General features: G+C 42.2%; 1 protein-coding gene across 2 annotated transcripts in view; it reads left to right on the plus strand.

Annotated features, from left to right (window-relative positions):
* LOC137344772 (protein CASP-like) overlaps positions 1–23,665 on the plus strand; it is a 501,289-nt gene that overhangs the window by 395,064 nt on the left and 82,560 nt on the right. The window contains exon 19 of one of the 2 annotated variants that reach the window (XM_068007907.1): positions 10,860–11,162. The exons of the other annotated variant lie outside the window; for it this stretch is intronic. Coding sequence (XP_067864008.1) covers positions 10,860–11,162 — 303 coding nt within the window. The remainder of the gene's footprint in view (positions 1–10,859; positions 11,163–23,665) is intronic. 2 annotated transcript variants of the gene reach the window in all.

The following is a 23,665-nucleotide window of genomic DNA, read 5'->3' on the forward strand; positions in this document are numbered from 1 at the left end:
AAGATGTTGTAATCAATTACCACATCATAACACTGATGCATGATAATTACTGAATGTTCCTCCAGAGATAGCACAGCATTTGGCTGGCATGCAGTCCTTTATGGTCGGATGCCTGATTAATATGCAAATAATCGTCCGATTGTATGATGAATGCAGGAGAAGAGTATACTGATAATGTGATCAGTGAAGCGAAGAGATGATAAATTGCTTTTACCCACTGCTGTTCTTGGTCTGCATAAAGTATCTTCATTTTATAAATGTTTTATCAAAATTAACTACAGGAGTGTTTTATGATGGTCCATGAGGACAACATTGCCAAGAAATTTATGTAAATTATGTGTGTTCAGAAATGTAATATGCCGCGTAATAGACTTAAGAAGGCATCTGGTATTGTACTTACTCTAGACAGGTTGCCTAATGATTTTTTAAATCCGTTGTGCCCAGCACGTTTTTCCTGCAATTTTATAGCCTCCCTTCTTCTCTTGAAGGCAATAACTCCCTCACTGTGCTACCATTCCGTCGATGCCAGATGCTCTCCAGAATCTTACCCGACTGCCTATCGTCCTTGTATGAATCTCGGCAGGCGATGACTGGAGAGGATATTGCAGCCAAGTCATGTCCTGTCCGCACACTTGCACTTCTGGCAGAGGTTCCTGTATTGCACTCAGGAGTGGGAGCCCTGGCCAATCTTTCCTTCCCTAACCCAGGGACAGTGCAGGTCATTGTAGCTTTCTTACCATTGCCACAGCAGAGTTCAGCATACCCTGGAAACAAAAACTAGATGAGAAGTTTGTTATTCTAGGGGAAGTCTGGGTCACACTGTACACAAATTAGTTTAAGGTCAAAGATTGTGGATTTTCATGCGGTGGAATGTGAAAACAATTTCCCTTCACCCTGTTCAAGTAAAAGTATACAAGGGTATGGGAATACCAAAGTCAGTACACCTTGTCTACACACTTTGTGTTCCTTTCTGTCAAATAAACTGGCATATGCATATTTAAGTTTGCTTAACTACTTTAACCTGTATCATAGTTCAAAAAAAAATGTGGTATTTCAATAGAAGCCATAGTGTTCATATTGTGATGATGGCCCTGGACCAGCAACTCAGAGGTTGAGAGTTCAAATCCCACCAAGGCAAATTGGGAAATTGAATTAAATAAATCTGGTAATTAATAAATTGAATTAAATAAATCTGGCTGCCACCTACTGCCCTCCCTCAGCTGATGAACAGTACTCCTCCATGTTGAACATTTCTTGGAGGAAGCTCTGAGGGAAACAGAATGTACTCTGGCTGGGGGCCTTCAGTGTCTACCATCGCTGAATGAGGTGACCGAGTCCTCAAGGACATAGCTGGCACATTGGGCCTGCATCAGGCGATCAGGGAATCAACACAAAGAAGTAACCTGTTTGATCTCATCCTCAACAACCTAGGTTTCGCAGACATTTCTGTCTATGATAGCATTGGTAGGAGACTGTTGCACAAGTCAAAATATTGTCTCCATATTGAAGACACACTCCATCATGAAGTGTGGTGCTACTATAGTGCTAAGTGGGACAGACAAAGGACATATCTAGCAACCCAAAACTGGGTACTCATGAGGCCCTATAAGCCATCAGCAAAAGCAGAATTGTCCACTTGATCACTCCTCAATCACCATCAAGTGGTGAGACCAACTCTGGTTTAATGCTGAATATAGACGGGCGTGCCAGGAGTAGCACTAGGCATACCTTACAATGAGGTACCAGCCTAGTTAAGCTACTACACGGGGGGCAACCTGCTTGCTAAACACCAAAAGCAGCAGGCTGTACACGGCTAAGCAGTGTCGCAACCAACAGATCAGAACAAAGCTCTTTTTTAGGCCTACCACGTCCAGCAAGGTATGGTGGTGGACATCCAAGCAACTAACAGGAGGAAGTAGCTCCACATACATCCCCATCCTCAGTCATAGTGGAGCCCAGCATGTGAGTGTAAGAGGCGAGGTTGAATTATTTGCAAGGGTCTTCAGCCAAAAGTGCACTGAAGCAACTCACCAAGGTTACTTTGACATCACCTCCTTCCCCAGCAACCTCCACCACTGATGAGGGCAAGAGCAGCAATGTCATGGGAACACTATCAACTGCAAGTTCTTTTCCAAGTCACAACCATTTTGACTTGGGAGCATATATCAGGCAAGAAGTGCCCAACCCTAATTCCACTGGAATTTGCAGTGTGAAACAAAGAGGTGGACACTCCATGAGATCAGGTCCCGTCCCACATACCAGTCTGCCTGCCCTGATTTCACTGCAAGTGCATCCCCATCTGACCCAGGAATTTCATTCCCCGTATATTTTAATAGCCTTCCTTTTTTTGTGCAAAACAAAAATATTATTGTACAGCCTTGTGAAAGGTGGGAATTTAAAAAGAAAATTAACTGGGCTTTTTCACATGAGAATTTAGTTTCGTGTCAGCCTTGACTCAGCGATAGCACCCCCATCTCTGAGTCAGAAGGTCGTGGGTTTTAGCCTCACTCCAGGGGCTTGAGCACATAATCTAGGCTGACACTGAGGGAGTGCTGCACTGTCAGAGGTATCGTAGTTTTGAATGAAACGTTAAATCGAGGTGCCAACCCTTTAACCAGCACCACTTAAAGCAGTTAATCCGGTCATTTGTCACATTGCTGTTTGTGGAACTTTGCTGCGTGTAAATTGGCTGCTGCATTTTCCTGTATTATAAAAGTGACTTCAAAATACTCGGCATGGGGATGTTCTGAGGATGTGAAATCCGTTATATAAACACAAGTTCTTTCTTTACAGAGTAGTGTAGACAATGAAGCTCTGTAGGAGATCAGAGCTCGCTTTACCTGAATCATTAACATCTAACTTACATAAAAGAAAGCTAGAATGAAATTATTAACACCTTTTACTATAATAACCTCTTTTACTTAAAATTATAGTTAATGTTTTTGATATGCAGCTAGGTGCTAAAGAAAACAACCTGCTAAAATTCTGTGATAGTTGCTGGAATCATTTCTTTCCTAAGATGCGTTTCTGGCGTGTACAGCTTCTGAACATGCCTGATGACGTCTGCTGTGTGCCAAGAGTTCTGGCTCTGTGACTGGCAGGAACCTGGAGTGAATGGTGACTAATGGGGCGACTGCACAAATCAGGCATTACAGAAAATGATGTGCTATAAATCTTGATTGCTTTCATAACTGGGAAGTGAACAACAGCCTTAACCATTAACACTGCAAAACAATTATTGAAAAGATTGTCAAAAACAGAATAATGTTCTATCTTTGAGCTTGATTGACATTGTCTATTTTGAGAATTTATAGGCAGATGAAGGCTGACGTTTGCAATAGACATTCTCTCTTTTCCCACTACTTCCCCTGCTAAAGGCACCCATTGTTTCAGTGATGGCTTACCTGGAGGCCCCTGGCAGAGGCTGTGATAATTTCCCTGCAGATCCACCATGGAGGTAGTAACCGCTTCCAAGCAGGTACAGGCAATTTCCATGATGAAGGTGTTTTCCTAGCGAACCCCTTTGCCAGTGCCTGTGTCTCTGCATTCTACCCTTTGTGTAGGAGCAGGAGGTGCCTGGTGTTGACTATCTCTGTGGGTCCACGTACCTCTGCAAGTAAACCACAAGTGGAACTTCCTCTATGTAAGTGTGCGAATCAAGTCCCACACTGTCGCTGTGCAGACAATAGTCGACTTGTTTCCACACAGACAGCACTTGCTACTATGGCTGTCTACAGAGAGCTTCTCGTGTTTTCTGCACTGATCTTTACTAGCTGTGAAGTGAAGGAGATTCCTGGAATTTATCCAGTTCACACCACATCATCAGCATTGTTGTGTCCCTTGCAGAAAACTATTTTTTAAGGAAAAGATTCAAAATTCTTTCCACAGATGCAAAACAAAAAGTAATAGCTTTTGTGGTTATAATCAAACGCTGGATTTAAATCTGCGTAACATGATCTTTATCACACAAAAAGGACCTTGTTCACTCATGAAACAGTATTTCTTTAACACCATTTCTTCCCAGTATTCTGGGGTTTTGATTTTGGAGTAGAAATGCTACCACGGTTCTCAAAGGACTGGGAGATGTTCAGTAGCTTTGATTTGTAATAGTATTGACAAACAGCCTAATGCAAGCCAAACAAATGGGTTAAGTTTTGGCAGCCATGACAGATGACAATGGGGTTTACAAAAAGCTCTGTGTTTGCACGTTTCTTCTCTGCCATTTTAGTAACCAGAACAGTGATTATGTCTGGCAGCATATTGCTGAATGCTCTTCTGTTTCTTTATAATAATTCCTTTTTTTCCAAATGCACATTGTGCCTTGTGGCATGCCAGCAGTAAAAATGTCAGTTGCAATAATTATTTCACGGTGAAAAATGCTTGCAGACACCCTCTTCTTCTAGCTGCTCGCACAGTGGTGTAATAATAAGAAATGACTTTATCCTGACTGTTCAAATAGGCAGAAAATTAAGACAGTCAAGTTTATTATAACACACTCATCTGCTGGTTTCTGAGGTTTATTTAAAAAGAAGCAGGGAAAAGATGAAAAGAAACTGCTTTGAAACAGTATCCTGTAAGGCCACTGGTGATGCATCAGAATCTCTGTTTATATAACGGTTGTAAATTCACATCAGATGTGAATCTTCAGCTAAGTCCCTCATATAGATGTTGGGGAGAAATGAAATCTGCGGTCAACGAGCAACAAAAACCTCTTGCTCCATGCCATGGATTTATGGTAGTGGGACCGCGGTTCGATTCATGCTCCGCCTGGGTAGGCACTGCTACAACTCGGAGATTGAAACTGATGCTCCATTTTAATCATATTAGGGTTGTGTTGGCCACCGATAACCTGTTTGAAACTGCAGTCAAACATCCGTGCAGCATCCAGCTTCCGGTAACTGTTAATGATGTGGAACCCAATGGTGGCTCATTCAAGTGACGTAAAGAGATGCACTAGACAGTGCTGAGAGAACAGTGACTCCGGCTTATTGTGCAACCCCTTCCTCCCTTTGCCCCACCATTGGCAGCTATACTTTCATCCGTCTGGACCCCACGCTCTGGAATTCCCTCCCTGAATCCCACTTCCTCTCCTCTAATACCCTTCTTAAAACCCACCTCTTTGACCAAGCTTTTTGTCGCTTCTCCTAATATCTCTGGCTCGCAGTTATTTTATAACAACAACTTGCATTTATATAGCGTCTTCGAAGTTAGTAAATCATCTCTGTGAACCACCTTGAGATGATTTACTAACGTTGAAGACGCTATATAAATGCAAGTTGTTGTTATAAAATAACTGGATCATTGTACCCTAAATATATCCGACTGAATCCTTTACCCTGAGAGAAGGGAGGAAAAGTTAACAGCTAGTCCCACACCCCCTTCACTTCCTGCATATGTTGGGGATTCTAGGAGTAGGGGGCACAGTCTAAAAATTAGAGCCAGACCTTTCAGGAGTGAGATTAGAAAATATTTCTACACACAAAGGGTGGTAGAAGTTTGGAACTCTCTTCCGCAAACGGCAATTGATACTAGCTCAATTGCTAAATTTAAATCTGAGATAGATAGCTTTTTGGCAACCAAAGGTATTAGGGGATATGGGCCAAAGGCTAGATCACAGATCAGCTATGATCTTATCAAATGGCGGAGCAGGCACGAGGGGCTGAATGGCCTACTCCTGTTCCTAGAACTAGGCCCCACTTCCCCATTTCCTCTATGTAACAGTTAATAGAACGAGCCACGCCCTATGTAATAGTGAAAGACCCTTTCCTCTATGTAACAGTAGGACTAGCTTCACCCTTTCCTCCATGTAACAGTTAGTAAAATTAGTTCCCAATTCCTCTACATAACAGTTAGAATTGGCCACCCTCCCAACTTTCTGCATGTAACTGATATTTATTTAGTTGTAACAACAGACAGTATTACATTGCCTGAGTTCTTATTTTTGTTTTAAATGTGAAACTTAGCAAAGGGGTATTGTTTGAACTACGTGGTATGGCCCTTACAGTGCAGCAGCATCGCACACTGAACTACGATACCTGGGTTTAAACCGTCTAGTTACATTCACTCTCCACCACTCCTGGTGCACGGATGGAACACTGAGCAGCAAGGGAGGCACACGCTTGTCAATAGCAGGAATTAGTGGTATCCATGGCGATGTCTAGCCAGGGAGGACAGCATGAATACAAGAAATGTACTTCTAAGGAGGGGGAGAGAATAGATGGAAAGTTAGATTTCTCCAAACTAAAATAGAAGGAAGTAAGTATCTGTATTTTGTTTTAAGATAAATCCCATTAACATCCTGTTTCAATTTTGGAGGAAATCAGCACAGGAATGTCTTATCCCGGTAACCCCAGTTGTTTTAACCCAGCTTTGTTTTGGAGCAAGTCACAATACATTTGTTTAAATTTGTCTAATAAAAATGAGAAACTTATAAAGATAGCATAGAAAACAAGATTAGTGAGATGTAATAATAGTGTACCTCGACAGAGGAATACAGGAACTACACAAGTCAGGAAAAAGCCCCGTCGCATGTCATTAGCCTAGCAATGGTATGTTTGACCTTGGTGTAGGTTAAAGGACACGGACCTCAGTAGAAATATCTTCATCATGCAGGTTGTTTCTGCCATCTTTGACACCATACAGTGAGGAAGATGGATGATCTGCCAAACTGCTCCCTCGCATGGGTGAATTAGGAGCAAATTTGGCACATAATTCTCTGGTTGCTATGATTAAAAAAAATAGTTTTGACCAGAATGGTGCCTTGGATTTGCATTAGGACTTTTAAGGATAAAGGATCTATGTTGAGAGTTTGTATTGTTTTTATTGTTAAGTTGCAATATAATAATTTTGTTATTACCGACTATCTTCCAGTAAGAAGCACATCAAATTTATATTAAAAATATACTTGTTCAGTTTCCCCATCCCCTCAAGTTCAAGCTGCTAATTTATTGTCTTCAGATTTGGGAAAGACAATTAACTGTAGTCATTGTTATTGATTGTTGTCTGGTTTATCAGCCTAATAAATGATATTTTTTGGGGACAGGGGTGGCCAGGCTGAGTTCTTGACTCAGTCCAGGGTATTTACCCAAGTACTGAGTCAAGAACTGCCTAGCACAGTTTCTGTACAGCTGCAGTTATTTCTTTATAGTTCACTCTTTGCTTTGAATCCTCTATTATAATATTCTCCACCTTGTATTTATGAATGAGCGGAAAAATGCATTTCTGTTCTGTAGGGTTCTGAGCAAATTTTGTCCCATTTTCCTGTCAGCGCTAACATTAGATTTTCAATTAATGCGAATTAAAAAACTGCATTTTACAAAATCATTCCTAGCAGGTACTTTAAACAATCCCAGCTATATCCCAGATGTAATAGAAGAATGAGACCTTAAATACCTAAACTACCTTTAGTACAAGCATCAGTTCATCAGTGCAACTAGGTGTTATTCTTATATATTTTCCTGTGCTTTTTGAAGGTCATGATTGTTTTAGATGGAATCTATTCATTTGAATTTATATACTGCAAGCTGTTAAGGTGGTAAAAGTTGAAAAGCTGTCTCCCTTAATCTTTACACTTGCTGTCACAAATGTTTTCAGGGATGTGATATTTCAGCTGCTCTCTTTGACCCTGTTAAAGCCCCTTTCATTCTATAATTCAATTCCCAGTTTCCTGGGGTGATTCAGTCATTTTACTCCAGGACATCCATAAATTTTTTCACTTTGAATGTGAAAAATAATTTGGAAGAAGGCACGGTAACTGGAGTGTTAGAATCGCAATTAGGCGACCTACGTTCCAGTCCCTCCTCACCAAGCATTTACTCGCATGCCTTCTCCAGGGATGAAGCCAGCCTCAGCAGGCCAAAGAGAAAGAGAAGTTATATTTACAAAGTACACAGTATAAAACTCTAATTACAAAATAGAATTCAACATCAAAAGCTCACACTTATACAACAGCAACTTGCATTTATATAGCACCTTTAACATAGTAAAACATCCCAAGGCGCTTCACAGGAGTGTTATCAGACAAACTTTGACACGGAGCCACAAAAGGAGATATAAGGACAGATGACCAAAAGCTTGGTCAAAGAGATAGGTTCTGAGGAGCGTCATAAAGTAGGAGAGAGTAGATAAGCGGAGAGTTTTGGGGAGGGAATTCCAGAGCTTAGGGCCTAGGCAGCTGAAGGCACGGCCGCCAATGGTGGAGCGATTAAAATCGGGGATGCGCAAGAGGCCAGAATTGGTGAAGTGCAGAGATCTCGGAGGGTTGTTGGGCTGGAGGAGGTTACAGAGATAGGGAGGGGCGAGGCCATAGAGGGATTTGAACATAAGGAGGAGAATTTTAAAATCAAGGTGTTGCTGGACCGGGAGCCAATGCAGGTCAGCGAGCAGAGGGGTGATGAGTGAATGGGACTTGGTGCAAGTTAGGATACAGGCTGCAGTGTTTTGGACGGGCTCAAGTTTACGGAGGGTGCAAGGTGGGAGGCCGGCCAGGAGAGCATGGGAATAGTTGTGTCTGGAGGTAACAAAGGCATGGATGAGGGTTTCAGCAGCAGATGGGCTGAGGCAGTGGCGGAGACGGGCGATATTACGGAGGTGGAAGTAGGTGGTCTTGGTGATGGAGAGGATTTGGGGTCAGAAGCTCAGCTAAGGGTCAAATAGGAAGCAGAGGTTGTGAACAGTCTGGTTCAACCTCAGACATTGGCCAGGGAGCAGGTTGGAGTCGGTGCCTAGGGAACAGAGTTTGTGAGGGGGACCGAAGACAATGGCTTTGGTTTTCCCAATGTTTAATTGAAGGGAATTTCTGCTCATCCAATACTGGATGTTGGATAAATAGCGTGACAAATCAGAGACAGTGGAGGGGTCGACAGAGGTGGTGGTGAGGTAGAGCTGCGTGTCATTAGCGTACATGTGGATTCTGACATTGAGTTTTCAGATGATGTCGCTGAGGGGCAGCATCTAGATGAGAAATAGGAGGGGGCCAAGGTTAGATCCTTGGGGGGCTTCAGAGGTAACGGCACAATTAGTGTAATAAAGCATCTCGAAGTGTTTCACAGAAGCAAAAATAATCAGACATCAGGGAGTGGTGGGAGAAGAGTCGGGCTGGTGACTGAAGGCATGGGCAAGCTTTGGAGGAGGCCTTTGAAAGTGGGGAGGGGGGTGGGGGGTGAGGACAATAATTTTGAAATTGATCCCTTGGGAGCTAATGAAGGTTGGCAAGGGCAGGGGTGATTAGGGTGCAGGACCGCATAAGAACATAAGAAATAAGAGCAGGAATAGGCCATACAGCCCCTCTAGCCTGCTCCGCCATTCAACAAGATCATGGCTGATCTTCTACCTCAGCTCCACTTTCCCGTCCGATCCCCGTACAGGTGGCAGTTTTGGATGGGTTGCAAGTTGTGAAGTGTGGGACTGGTAAAGGGGACATTGGAGGATTTGAGTGTAAAGGTGACAAAAGCTTGGATAAAGGTTTCAATGGCAGCGGGGGTGGGAGAGGGGCAGAGATGGGCGAAATTGCAGAAAGTAAATTGAGGGTCTTGGCAGCTAGCAAACTGCATTTAAAGATCGAGGTGGGAACAGATCACTGCACAAGACTCATCTCAGATCTCTTCCAGAATTAGGACTTTAATGGCTGTTTGAATCATGTTTGTATTGCTAATTCTTGAGTACCTCAGTGTGCAGCAAGGTAAGTGTTAAGCCTTCATCCTCAATCACTTCAACATTAACAACACAGAGGGCAATCTGTGCTGTTGCTTTACTAAAATTTAAGGTGACTGTAACTGTTGAAGTCTTGTGCAGCTATTAACAAATTTGGCTCTGAGATGTGATGTGTGAATCCAGGCTGCAGATTTTTTTTTAAAAAGGACTTTTTAAAAAAAGGATCATGCTTGTGACATGATTGAGCAACTTGATACAAAATTGGCAGTGTGAATCTGCAGGAATATGTGCTAACTTCTAGCAAATCAGTTTTGTTTTGAAGTTGTCAGTTTATTTTCAAAAATGTGACCATTTGAAGTAAAATTGTGGGTTACTGAGAGTGCTGTGCATTTTATGAAATGCGGACAGTCTGTATCTGAAAGTCTTGAGTTCAGGAGATCATCGCCAGGACGGGTTTGATCAGAAGGCTGGTGAAATTCCAGAGCCAGCAGTAACCTGTACCTGTCATTGGCTGAAACAGTTGCACACAGCCACTGGTACTTAGAGCTGGTGCCCAGATTTCCCTCTGCCTCTTCCTAACGCACAAGACATTTTTACTTCTTATTATTTTATCCTTTTTCTACAGATTTCCTCCCTTTTTCATCTCTGCTAATTTGACTGCCTGCTGGCTTCCTTGGGTACTAACTACATTCCAGTACCATGGCTGTTCTTCATGTGTGAGCCCACACAAAGTGTCTGCAGACATTTCTGCTAAACGGGCATCACCACTGACTCTGATCCTGCCCTCATGCAGTGTCTGCACACGAGCATTTCCAGTCTGTGGGTCACTGGATAGCTGTCGGAGCAGGAACCCAGTCTGATTTTCCTGCCTCTAGCCTAGAGGTGCTGAAGCCAATCACACAGCTCCTCCCACATCTCAGATAGTTTAGCACAAACCAAGGATTGAACCTTGTACTTTCCTGATCCATTTGGCTTAGCTATTCGCTGATTTAACCACCTGAACTGATGGGGAGCTGTTTTCCTCTTTTTAAACCCTTGAATACATCTCTGATTTTGCAACTGCAATAGATCAAATAAAATTATGATATTCAGTTTTGAATGAAAGCCTAGGACTACCTGCAGTAAAATTTAGGTTATAATGTTTTGTAGCACACTTGGTGGGGAAGGAACAAACTTTTATAATGAAATTGTTTATTCTCTTATTTTAGAGATTACCCCGAAGACCTCGGCTAGTTGCAGCCCAGCCCCTGAATCTCCAGTCAGCTCTGCTGAATCAGTGAAGAGCGTGGCTGAACTATCATCACAGCAACCTGCAGCCACCGAGAGCAGTAAGGACATCAAGCCACCAGAACCATGTGAACAGCCCTCAAACGATCTTCAGGTTCTATCATCACTGCCAATTTCTGGCCAGTCGGCGTTAAGCATACAGGAGGTGGTAGCCATGTCTCCTGAACTCGATACATACGCCATCACAAAGAAAGTCAAAGAGGTGCTGACAGACAACAACTTAGGTAGGTAACAGCACACCTTTAAATGGGCACAAGTGATTCCATTCTGATAACGGGCATCTTGTATAATAAGAAAACAGGATTTTTTCCCCTCATTTATATTCCCCCAAAAATTGTGTGATCTAAATTGTTTATCAAACCATTTTTATTATCCCTATTTTTATATTAACATTACAACTAATTTTAGAACGTGTCCTCACAGCTGGAGTATGCTGTAAACAGACATTTTACTGGAAGCACGCCCTCTGTTTTCTTATACAAGATACTGACAAAATCATGTGATGATTGAACAGATTTTCAACAGTGAGTTGGATCTAAGAGTGGTGCCCCTTAGTTACCAGTACTTTGTTTCGCCTATCTGTGTTTTCCTATTGGCTGCTGAAGTTGGGGTACATCTACCCCACCTCCTCCCCTAGATTTATATTCATTTCTAAAATAATTATGACCCGGTATCGAGATGATGCAAGTGAGCTGATCCAAGAAGGAATGGCAGGTAGAGTTATAGCAGTAAGAGTGGCCTCAAATGACTGACTCATTCGTGGAGGATAGTCAGATCTCACAGGTGTGACATAGCCCTGGTGCGGTGAATGTCACCAAGAAAGTGGTCCTGCTGTAATCATTAGTATTTGCTGTATATTACTTAAAAATAAAATCTTTAAGGTAACAAATCACAGAGCAGAAAATTGTAAAAAGCTTGATTACAGTAAGTATTTTCTGTTTGACTGGGAGGGGATAGTCTGGAACTAAGAGAAGTAAAGAAAGAACTTGCATTTTTGTAGTGCTTTTTACAATCTCATAACACCCTAGTTCAATTGAAAATGTCAAAACTGGGATTGATAGATTTTTGTTAGGCAAGGACACTAAGGGTTACAGAACCAAGGCAGGTAAATGGAATTAAGATACAAATCAGCCATGATCTAATTGAATGGCAGAACAGGCTCGAGGGGCTGAATGGCCGACTCCTGTTCCTATATTCCAAAGCACCCCACAGCCAATGAAGCCCAGTCACTGAGAGGGAAACAGCAAGGTCCCATAAACAGCAATGAGATAAATGACCAGAGAATCTGTTTTATTAGTGATGTTGGTTGGGGATAAATGTTAGCCAGGACACCAGGAGAGCACTCTTCTTCGTAAAGTGCCATGAGATCATTTATGTCCATCTGAGAGAGCAGGTAGGACCCTGTTTTAACGAATCATTGAAAAGACAGCATCTGTGACAGTGCAGCATTCCCTCAATACTGTATTGAAGTGTCAGCCTGGATTATGGGCTTAAGTCCTAGAGTAGGGCTTGAACCCACAACCTCTTGACTCAGAGCTGAGAGTGCTATCACTGAACCAAGGCTAACAGCTAGTAATATAAGGTTGTCCCTGTCAATGCAGATGATGACATCAAACCTGTAAAAGTATGGTTAGTGTTTCTTAAATGTCTGCACTCCTGTGCTGTAAATGTTCCGATGTTTAATCAATGCGCTTGGAGCTGTTTATTGCTGAAGGCAGTACTCAAAAAAAGATTATTACTGATGTGCTGAGACTCCCATTATAGGCATTCCTTGAGTGCAGTAGTGCCATTGGACCCTGTTTATTTAACCTGATGTAACAATAATAAAAATATAAATTGAACAATGTTGCCCTCTCACTATATCCAAATGTTTACAGTGATGCCCGTCAGTCTTACTGTAGCTCTTAACGTGACCTGATCAAGCTCTGCTATTTGTGATTATGATGTTGTAAGGCTTGAGCTGATGATACTTAAATTTAAAAGGCTGTTGGTGTTATCATGATGTCTAGACCTCATAGGATGCAGCTTATACATTGTGATTGGGTGCTGTTTAATCTACAGTGTTTTACCCAAGTATATCACAGAATAACCCTGGAAACACGAGCAAGATGTTTGTTGTGATTGGCCTGCGATTGCATCATGCAGCATAATAAGTGCTAACCTCCATTTATCAGTTTGTCAGACGTCTGCAGGGCAACGAATGGCCTCTGTGCTGTTAAATGCTGAGGCTGCAGAATGAGGTCTTTCATCAAAGCACAGGAGCTCTTTGTTGCCAAGGACATTCCTGACAAATGGAGGTCATACAGAGTGTAATATATACTGTATGTGTTATTCCCCAGTAATTTACTACAGGATCTGTCACATGGTGCTGTCACTCCTCAGCTTAAACATCATCACCAGCTCTTACACTCCTACATTAATACTTAGTAAACTCTTTTTGATGCTAATACTGAAATTATAACATCAAAAAGAGTCATTTTGATTATTAGCACAATGAAAATGCTGTTTAAGATAAGCTTCTAAGAGTCATCAAGTGACTCCCATCGAAGCTTGTGGAGAAAAGTCTCCAGTTTTAACTGGCACTCAGCAATCGAATGCAGTACTGATGAAGTGACCCTCAGACATCCACTACCAGCAGCACTGCTTCCACTCCTGGGTGAGAAAGAGATTTCTTCAATGCCTGATTAACACATCGTGTATAAGGCTGATTAACACAAATAGTGTATATTGTATCAAACCAAAAATACTTGGAGCAACTTGAAAGAGCCCTTTTATTGTAGGTTTCAGAAGATGTTGATTAAGCAGTTGAGGTTTGCTTTTGCTGTTTGTGGCTTTGTCTCAATGGAATTACTGCCTCACTCCCCGTTATCTATTATTCTGTATATTGTGATCATCTGTGTGAAGACCCATTGTGTTCTCAATGAGTACAAGATTAATTCAAATCACATGCTCAGCGGACAAGTAGACAACACAGTGGTAGTCCCAGAGATCAGTTCAAATCTTGTATTGCTCTCAGTCTCCTGATGAGTTGAGAGAATGTTTAAAAGGTGTGTAAGATTTATTCCATAAAATGAGATATATCTATAATGGATTCCAAGCAGTTATTTCTCATAAAGTGGCTATTTCAGCCAGCACTCGTGTGTGTGTGTGTGTGTGTGTGTGTGTGTGTGTGTGTGTGAGAGAGAGAGAGAGGTGGTGGGGGTGTGGGGGAGACTATCTGATAATTACATGATCTAGACTGTGTTACTGTCGGGACTAGCAGCTTCAGCTGTTGAGAGCTAATAATGGACGTGCCGTGTCCTATTGTTGGGGGTTGTATTCAATACTGTGTTTTGCTCCTTTTGGTGATTGCATAGAGCTCAAACAGGATAGAGATTTTTAGCAGTAGAATTGTCTGTATTTTCTTTCTTGTGCCTTAATTTCCTCCCTTACAGTTTTTCGTTTGGTGTTTTGAGTGATTTTGTGTTGGTCTAGGTGAAATATGTCAGTAGAGGCAAATAGAGCAATTTCTCACTTTCTGCAGTATGTCCAAAATCAAGTACTCCCACATCCGTTAGAGCATGAATCAGATGCAAGGTAAAATTCCCTCTGTATTGCCTCATCAGACATTTACAGGTCAGGCATAAGACGGGTATGCACAGAGTTGCTCCAATAGTGTGAATCAACTCCAATCTCAGAACAGTGCCTTCTACTGCAGCACTGTGATATTTCCATTTGTTTTATTTCTGCATTTATTTTATTCTTTCAGTTATTTTTCCATTATAGTGTGAATACAAAACACTTTTTGGGCCAACATTTCTAATGGAAATTAAGTAAATGTTTATAATGGGAAAAGCTATGAAAGGTATGTTAACACTTTACTGAGAAAAGCATACCTGCCTGTCACGCTGTAGCTGCAGGCTACCATCACTGGTGGCGCTGTGGTGCAAGTCATCCAGGTCTGCCCGCCATTTTTTTGCTTTAATGAATAATGGTTTCTCCATTATCTTTTCACTGTTCCCCTGTGGATAAAAAAAATCACTTAAATTTTTATGCTTTGCCTCGTTATCTTTTTTTCTGGCCTCCTATCCTCTGGTGGGGGAAATCAGAACAAGAGGATGTAAACTTAAAATTAGAGCTAGGTCGTTCAGGGATAAAATCAGGAAGCAGTTTTTCACACAAAGGGGAGTGGAAATCTGGAATTCTCCCCCAAAAGGCTGTGGATGCTGGGGGTCAATTGAAATTTTCAAGATTGAGATTGATAGATTTTTATTAGGTAAGAGTATCAAGGAATATGGATCAAAGGCAGATAAATGGATTCAAGTTACAGATCAGCCATGGTTTTCAACGACAGAACAGGGTCAAGGGGCTGAATAGCCTACTTCTGTTCCTATGTTACCACGTCTCCCTCTCAAGTACCTGGCCGCAGCCCCACTCACCTCATCCACCATCAGGTCCATCCCAATCACCTCTCACCCTGCTGTTTTCATTAACCGCTGGGCTGGAAACTACTGCCTTCTATTTTCCAGCTCCGGCCTCCTGGTTGTCACCTTTACTCACCTGCCTTGATGCTGCAATGTGGGGCAGGGGCCTGCTGTTTGCTGCTTCCAGCCTGCCTGTCATCTTCCTAGTGCCTGCGCCCCTGCCCCAGTTCCATGCCTGCTCCAGGCCGCATCCGCTGTGATCTGAAACTATGAGCATTTCTAATGCATCATCAGCACTTGTTACTTTCAGAATTAACCTGGTTTACCAACAAACATCGCAGGTGAGATCTGGGAGCAGGAGCAGGATTGCGGGAGGCACTGGAAAAATGAGAGGCAGTTGACGTTGGCGAACTGCAATCAGCAGCCCCCAGCCTGACACTGGAGCACCAAAGCAGGGAGGATGGGAGATGAGTGGGGAAAAGCCTTTGGCTTCGTAAGAGGCCACAGGGGTAGAGAGGGTGAAACAGTAGGCCAGATACTAGTAGCACATCAATGCCCAAAATACCTTTCTCAAAAGCAAAAAGGCATTGGGAGAGATTGGGCTGAGACATGAGGGGACACCAGACATATGCACAGGTGAAAGGCACTCTAAGGAAGACCAGCCAGCAGCAGAAAGGTCGAGAGAGAGCAGCGGCATCACAGGAGGGTCAGCAGGGAGAGAACACAGGCCTTTACAGCACAGCAGCTCTGCCAAAGATCACAGATCAGGCCTTGAAGCAGCAAAATGAGCAACATATCCTCCAACGTCCCGTTAACAACTCTACAGGGACATACTAGTATATACAAAATTCATTTTCATCTCCTGTGACGTTGCACATGGGGTGTGGAGAACAAGTGTAGTCTTCCAGTGAAGCAGGATTAGGCGCAGAGGATAATTAGACCAGGGTGTGCAGGTGTAACTCAGTCCCCATTTTAAAGTCATACATTCTGTCTTTATTTTTATGAGATACTTTGATTTTATATTATTTATAGTTGAATAGCAAAACCTAAGGCAGTTTGGAAAGCAGAGAAATAGAATTGGTTGGAGCATAGGAGTGCAAGCTGAGACATGCAAAACTGAGGTGCTACAGCACCACCACTGTCAGGAGGGTGTAATGACAGTGTAACGTGTTTACATAGACTATCAGAATTGTGGACATTGGAAAAAGTTTTATAACGTCTTTAAAGTAATAAAAAGTCCAAAAGTGCTTCAGAGTTGCAAAAAGGACCTGGACTGAGAGCTCTGGTAGAAGAAAGGTTAATGTAATCGATGGCACAATTGAAGAGGTAGCTTTTAAGCAAGCTTTAGAAGGAGGGGAGAGAGGTAATAACGTTTAGGGAGACCATTCCAGAATGTGTGCTGAGTTAGACAAAGGTTCTACTGCTAAACATAGAGAATATAATCTCCGAAAGCTTGTGATTTTAAAATAAAATTGTTGGACTATAACCTGGTGTTGTAAGATTCCTTACATTTGTCCACCCCAGTCCATCACCGGCATCTCCATATCATGGCTAAACATAGAGCACAGGGAGGGGGTTACATAAGAAACCAAAGTCAGAAGAGCGAGGGGTGCATGCTGGAACAGAAGGCTGAATGTAGAGAGGGCCACGGCCACGGAGAGACTTGTGGAGGAGGGCAAGGATTTTGAAGTCATTGGGTTGGAGGATGGGGTGCTTATGAAGGTTGCTGAGGACAGGCGATAGAGGTGTGGGATAGGATATGGACGCAAGTATTTTGGATGAGTTGCAATTTGTGAATGGCAGAACTCAGGCCATCAAACTCGGAGGAGTCAAGTCTGAAGGTGGCAATGGGATGAATAAGGATTTCAGCAGCAGTGGGATGAGATAGGGGCAGAGACTGGTAATGTTGCAGAGGTGGAACTAAGTAGTCCTGGTGATGACTAGGATGTGGTGTTTGAAGCGAAACTCAGTGTCAAGTAAGACACGAGGCCATGCACCGTTGGGCTGGGCTTGAGCGGGGTGCCATGGAGAGAGATGGAGTCTAGGCTGGGGTACAGAGTATTGGGAGCTGAACAAGGTTTCTTTGGTCTTACGATGTTGAGCTGAAGAACTAGCTTATCCAGAACTTGATGACAGGGAACTGGTCGAGGAGCCAAGAGTGGTGGTGGAGAAGTAGATCTGGGTGTTGTCAACATACAGCAAATGATGCCATCGAGGGGCAATATGTGAATGGTGAGCTGCAGGCTCAAGTTGCCACATCGGAGTATGATTTAGTGGCAATAACAGAGATCTGGCTCAAAGAAAGGGAGGTTTGGGTACTTAATATTCTTGGCTACAAGGTATTCAGGATAGATAGGGAAGGAAAGAAAGGAGGGGGGGTCGCAGTATTGATTAAAGAAACTATTATACCACTGGAAAGGGATGATGTAGTTGAGGGGTCAAAGACAGAATCTATTTGGTTAGAATTAAGGAACAATAGAGGAGCTATTACACTACTGGGTGTATACTATAGGTCACCAAATAGTGGGAAGGAGATAGAGGAGCAAATTTCAGAAAGATGCAAGAAATATAGAGTAGTGATAACAGGGGACTTCAATTATTCCAATATAGACTGGGACAGGAGCAGTGTAAAGGGCAAAGAGGGGGAGGAATTCCTGCATTGTGCTCAAGAGAATTTTCTGGAACAGTGCGTTTCTGGCCCAACCAGGAACAAAACAGTGCTGGATCTAGTTCTGGGGAATGAAGTGGGGCAGTTAGAGCATGTTTCAGTTGACGAGCATTTGGGGAACAGTGATCATAATACCAATAGGTTTAGAATAGTTAAGAAAAAGGACAAGAAACAATCAAATGTAAAAATGCTTAACTGGAGGAGGGCTAATTTCAGTGAGTTAAAAAGGGATCTTGCCCAGGAATCAAAAATTGGTAGGCTAAACAGTAATTGAACAATGGGAGACCCTCAAGGAGGAGTTGGTTCAGGGACAGAGTAGACACATTCCCACAAGGGGAAGGACATCCAAAGCTGGAGTTCCCTGGGTGACTAAAGATAGAGAATAAAATGAAACAGAAAAAGGAGGATTATAACAAATTTTAGGTTCATAATACAGTAGAGAACCAGGCTGAATACTGAAAATACAGAGGATAACTAAAACAGGGAATTAGAGGGGCAAAGAGAGAAAATGAGAATAGATTAGCGGCTAACATAAAAGGGAACTCAAAAGTCTTTTTTAAACATATAAATAGTAAAAGGGCAGTCAAAGGAAGCGTGGGACCGATTAGGGACAAAAAAGGAGATCATCTTGGGGAGGCAGAGGGCATGACTGAGGCACTAGATGAACACTTCACATCTGTCTTCACTAGAGAGGAGGATGCTGCCACTGTAGCAGTAAAGGAGGAGGTAGGAGCGATATTGGAAAGGATGAAAATAGATAAAGAGGAGGGGCTTAAAAGATTGGCAGTACTCAAAGTAGAAAAGTCACCCGGTCCGGATGGGAGGCATCCTCGGTTACTGAGGGAAGTAAGGGTGGGAATTGCGGAGGTTCTGGCCACAATCTTCCAATTCTCCTTAGACATGGGGATGGTGCTGGAGGACTGCAAATGTTACACCCTGTTCAAAAAAGGGGAGAGGAATAAACCCGGCAATTACAGGCCATTCAGCCTAACGTTGGTGGTGGGGAGACTTTTAGAGACAATAATCCGGGACAAAATAAATTGACACTTGGAAAAGTCTGGGCTAATAAATGAAAGTCAGCACGGATTTGTTAAAGAAAAATCATGTTTGACTAACTTGATTGAGTTCTTTGATGAAGTAACGGTTGATGAGAGGAGTACGGTTGATGTTGTGTATATGGACTTACAAAAGGCATTTGATAAAGTCGATATAGTAGACTTTTTAGCAAAATTAAAGCCCATGGAATTAAAGGGACAGTGACGGTGTGGATACAAAATTGGCTAAGGGACAGAAAGCAGAGAGTAGTGATGAACGGTTATTTTTCAGACTGGAGGGAAGTGTACAGTGATGTTCCCCAGGGGTCAGTATTAGGATCACTGCTCTTTTTGATATATATTAATGACCTGGACTTGGGTATAGAGGGCGTAATTTCAAAGTTTGTCGATGACATGAAACTTGGAAATGTCGTAAACGATGTGGAGGATAGTAACAGACTTCAGGAGGACAGAGACAGACTGGTGAAATGGGCAGACACATGGCAGATGAAATTTAACACAGAGAAGTGTGAAGTGATGCATTTTGGTAGGAAGAATAAGAAGAGACAATATAAACTAAATGGTACAATTTTAAAGGGGGTGCAGGAACAGAGAGACCCGAGGGGACACACACACACACACAAATCTTTGAAGGTGGCAGGACAAGTTGAGAAGGCTGTTAAAAATGTATATAGGATCCTGGGCTTTATTAATGGAGGCATAGAGTACAAAAGCAAGGCAGTTATGCTAAACCTTTATAAAACACTGGTTAGGCCTCAGGTGGAGTATTGTGTCCAATTTTGGGCACCGCACTTTAGGAAGGATGTCAAGGCCTTAGAGAGGGTGCAGGGGAGATTTACTAGAATGGTGTGGAGAGACTGGAGAAGCTGGGGTTGTTCTCCTTAGAACAGAGAAGGTTAAGAGGAGATTTGATAGAGGTGTTCAGAATCATGAATGGTTTTGATAAAGTAAATAAAGAGAAACTGTTTCCAGTGGCAGAAGGGTTGGTGACCAGAGGACACAGATTTAAGGTGATTGGCAAAAGAGCCAGAGGCCACGTGAGGAAACATTTTTTTATTGCAGAGAGTTGTTATGATCTGGAATGTGCTGCCTGAAAGGGCGGTGGAAGCAGATTCAATAGTAACTTTCAAAAGGGAATTGGATAAATACTTGAAGGAAAAAAAATTACAGGGCTATGGGGAAAGAGCGGGGGAGTGGGACTAATTGGATAGTTCTTTCAAAGAGCCGGCACAGGCATGATGGGCCGAAAGGCCTCCTTCTGTGCTGTACCTACTATGATACAATGATACTATGAACAGGCAGATGAGGAAAATAAGGGGACCATGGATGGAGCCTTGGAGCACTGCATGGAGGATGTGACAAGTCATTACAAGAGATGCTGGAGCAGTGCCATGGAGGGGTGACGGTGCAAGAGGCAGGAGTGATCAGTTGTATCGTGTCTAACATGCCTTTTGTCTGTCACACATCTACTATCACATCTGAAAATTTCTGTGTCATAGTTGCACCTGATTGGCTCAAATTTCGCATTCATATAATTGCAAAAAATCACACCTGAACAGCGGGTCAGTAATTACAACTGCTCTGTATATGGATAGTCGTCGTTTGTGTATTTAAAGTGTGTCCAACAATGTTTTCTGTTGGAGGCGTGTCTTTTTCTGAGAAACCTACAGCTTGGGATTATGGGACTTCCTGGAGCTATCACTCAGCTTTCAAGAAAGTAGCAGATGACATACCAAGAATGCATTTATGCCTAAAGCTCCCAAATTTATTTTGCTTGACAGGAAGACTTGCCATTCAGAGTGCGGCAGTACTTTGTAAGCCCTAGCCCTGCTTTGCTCTCTGTTGACGGAGTATTAGTGATTGCTTGCTGAAACAACTTTTTTACAAGCCAATTATAGCATTGCTCCAGCTGAGATCAGCGAAGGACAGCAATCCAGTCTGTGGCCCTCTGAGTCCTTATAGGACAGACGCTCACTGAGTAAACTCGCTGAGCAGTTGTGGTTTATATTATATATTCACTTTGTATCTGAAATACTGTGAGGAGAACTGAGGAGTAAATGATTGAAGTTACATTTTTTGACTCCTTTTTAAAAAGAAGTGAGAATATTGACAGGTGAAGCGAGTGGGAAGAAACTTCTCCAACATTAATATTAATTTCTCAATGATCCCAAAATACTTGTCACTTCCTAATTACCAGTGCTCTTTAAAGCCAGAATCTTCCAGATAGAGCCCATTATAAGCAGTAATTGGGATTGTTGTCTGCAAGAATTGACTCAGGCTGTATAACTAAACACTATCAGCCAGAGTGTTTAACCAGCCTTATCCAAATTTCGATAACATTTTACTTTTCCTTGGTGTGATGCTGAATGCTGCCAGGTAATTTAGATTTGTTTTTATATATGTGTGTATATAACATCGGATAAACAAAGCTATAAGCTGCTTTCTGCAGTTGGGTTGGCATATTCAAAACCAAATTCCATGAAAATAATGAACATACAAAAGGAAATGCTTTAGATTTAACAGTTTTGAAACTCATTCTTGCAAATCAGGGTCCATTTGAAGGCACAGTGTGGTGCACTTTCTGAAAATAAACAAGGAAAACTGCACTTGAATTTCTTTTTTCATTCTGAATATATTTGCTGCCCTTGGAAATGGGGCCATACACAGCCTCAGGCTATGATTAGCAGCAGCTCAAACCACTGCGTTACTGAAATGTGCTTCTGATAGCAATGGGCCCAGGGATTCCACAGCAGATGAATGAAAGATGTGGTGAAAACATGAGAGGCACAAGGGTTTATTCCCCAGGAAATTACAAAGAGAAGGTGCTGTGAGGATTGTTCCAACATTTTTTTTATCTTTGGGAACTTAAAAACAGTTCCTATGGAACCTATCAACATTCAGAACAGATAATATCTAAAATGCAAACTGTGCAATGATTACCGGTCAAAAGAAGTTCACATAGTCATTAACAGGGTACTAAAAATAGTGCCTTCGTTGTCTGATCATTTTTTACTTTACAATAATACGAAGCAAGAATACTGTTAAAGAGATGACGGTGATGAAAAGTAATCCATCTTTGTATCACTGGAGGAACAACAATAAACTTTCTATAATACAGTCAAATCTCATTCCGAATTTGTGAGGAGTAGCAAAGAATTGTAGGCTTTCTCATTAGAGTTTGATCTTCTGGAGTTCTGAGTTTCTTTACTGGCTGTAATGTTGCTTCTAGTGAGGCCAGCAAAGTATTGGCTGTAATGCGAGGTTTGTAATAGCTTTGTACTAAAGCTGCCTTAGAATAGGGCATTGTCAATACTTTTGCTAATTTCACTTTCCCCTTAGTGTTGTTTCTTTGCTGTTTTCCTTTCTCCTCATTTTTTCTGTTCAAGAATTTTTGTTTTTGTCACTTGGCAGTAACCAGTGCTGAAAACAGTAAAATTTAAATACAGATTAAGATCAAAGATCTCTTATAAACAGTTCATGAAAAGTTCACAGCTTTCTGGCTTGCTTCAAGAAATGTGATCTGGTAAACATTCATCCTTATTTGGAACATAAGAATTTTTAGGAATACCAAAAAGACATTAACCCAACAAACCCATTCCTTTTGGACGGATAAACCCCTTCCATTCCGTTTCTCAGTATACCCGATGATCCCCTTTCCCTCTCTAGAAGCACGTCTCATTGCTTCCTGAACCCACTTATACTGCTTGCTTCAATGGCCTATCTTGGCAACTTGTCCCACTTTACTATGGCCCTACGTGTGGAGACGTCCTGGTTGACTGTCCTTCTTAATCCTAATGCCCTAACTTTTACCTTTTGTTTTGAACCTTTCACCATAGTGAACAGTTTCCCTCGATCGACTTTGTCAACTTTCTTTATCACCGTGAAAACTGTAATTAGGTCACCTCACAGTCTCTTGCCAAAAAGAAAATCAACTCAGCCTCCTGAACCTTCCCACATAACTCAAGCGATCAGCAGAAGTGAGTGATCCTGCCACACACACCGGCAATGCTACAAAACCCGTCCTCACGGAGGGGCACAGCTACCAGTTAATGATTGAGAGCTCTTACTGACAGTTACTGAGCTCTGCATTTAGATGGTCATTTCACTGGGCACATTTCCTTTCAAATGAGAAATAAATAAAATAGTATTGGTCTGTTGTTACTTTAGGACCTGGCCAGTTCGACATGTTGAGTTGAGTTGCCTATTTGGGTTGGTTTTGACCCACTGACTGGTACTGGACTATTTATTTTCCTTAAACAATTGAATGATGTGAGAGTTTAAAAATGAGCAGAATATGTACTTTAAAACATTTAAGAGAGGCAGTGGCAAAAATTACAGCCCTTCTGTTGTGCTGTTGTTGGTATGTAAAAGGCAAAATGATGCCTTTTACATAGTTTTGGGATAGTTTTTGGGATAGATTTTTGACTTGCTGCCTGGGTGTAAAACTGGCCTTGTCGGTCGATTGGTCATAGGCACCATCCCATTCTCATTCCCATTGATTTCAGAGAAATGAAAATCAGGCAGCCAATCTGCATTGCCAGTTGAAAACCTACCCCTTTGTGTCTAATTCTAATACCGCTCGAATGTTAGAGTAATATTTA

Source organism: Heptranchias perlo, chromosome 28, assembly GCF_035084215.1.
Source record: "Heptranchias perlo isolate sHepPer1 chromosome 28, sHepPer1.hap1, whole genome shotgun sequence".
Lineage (NCBI taxonomy): Eukaryota > Metazoa > Chordata > Chondrichthyes > Hexanchiformes > Hexanchidae > Heptranchias > Heptranchias perlo.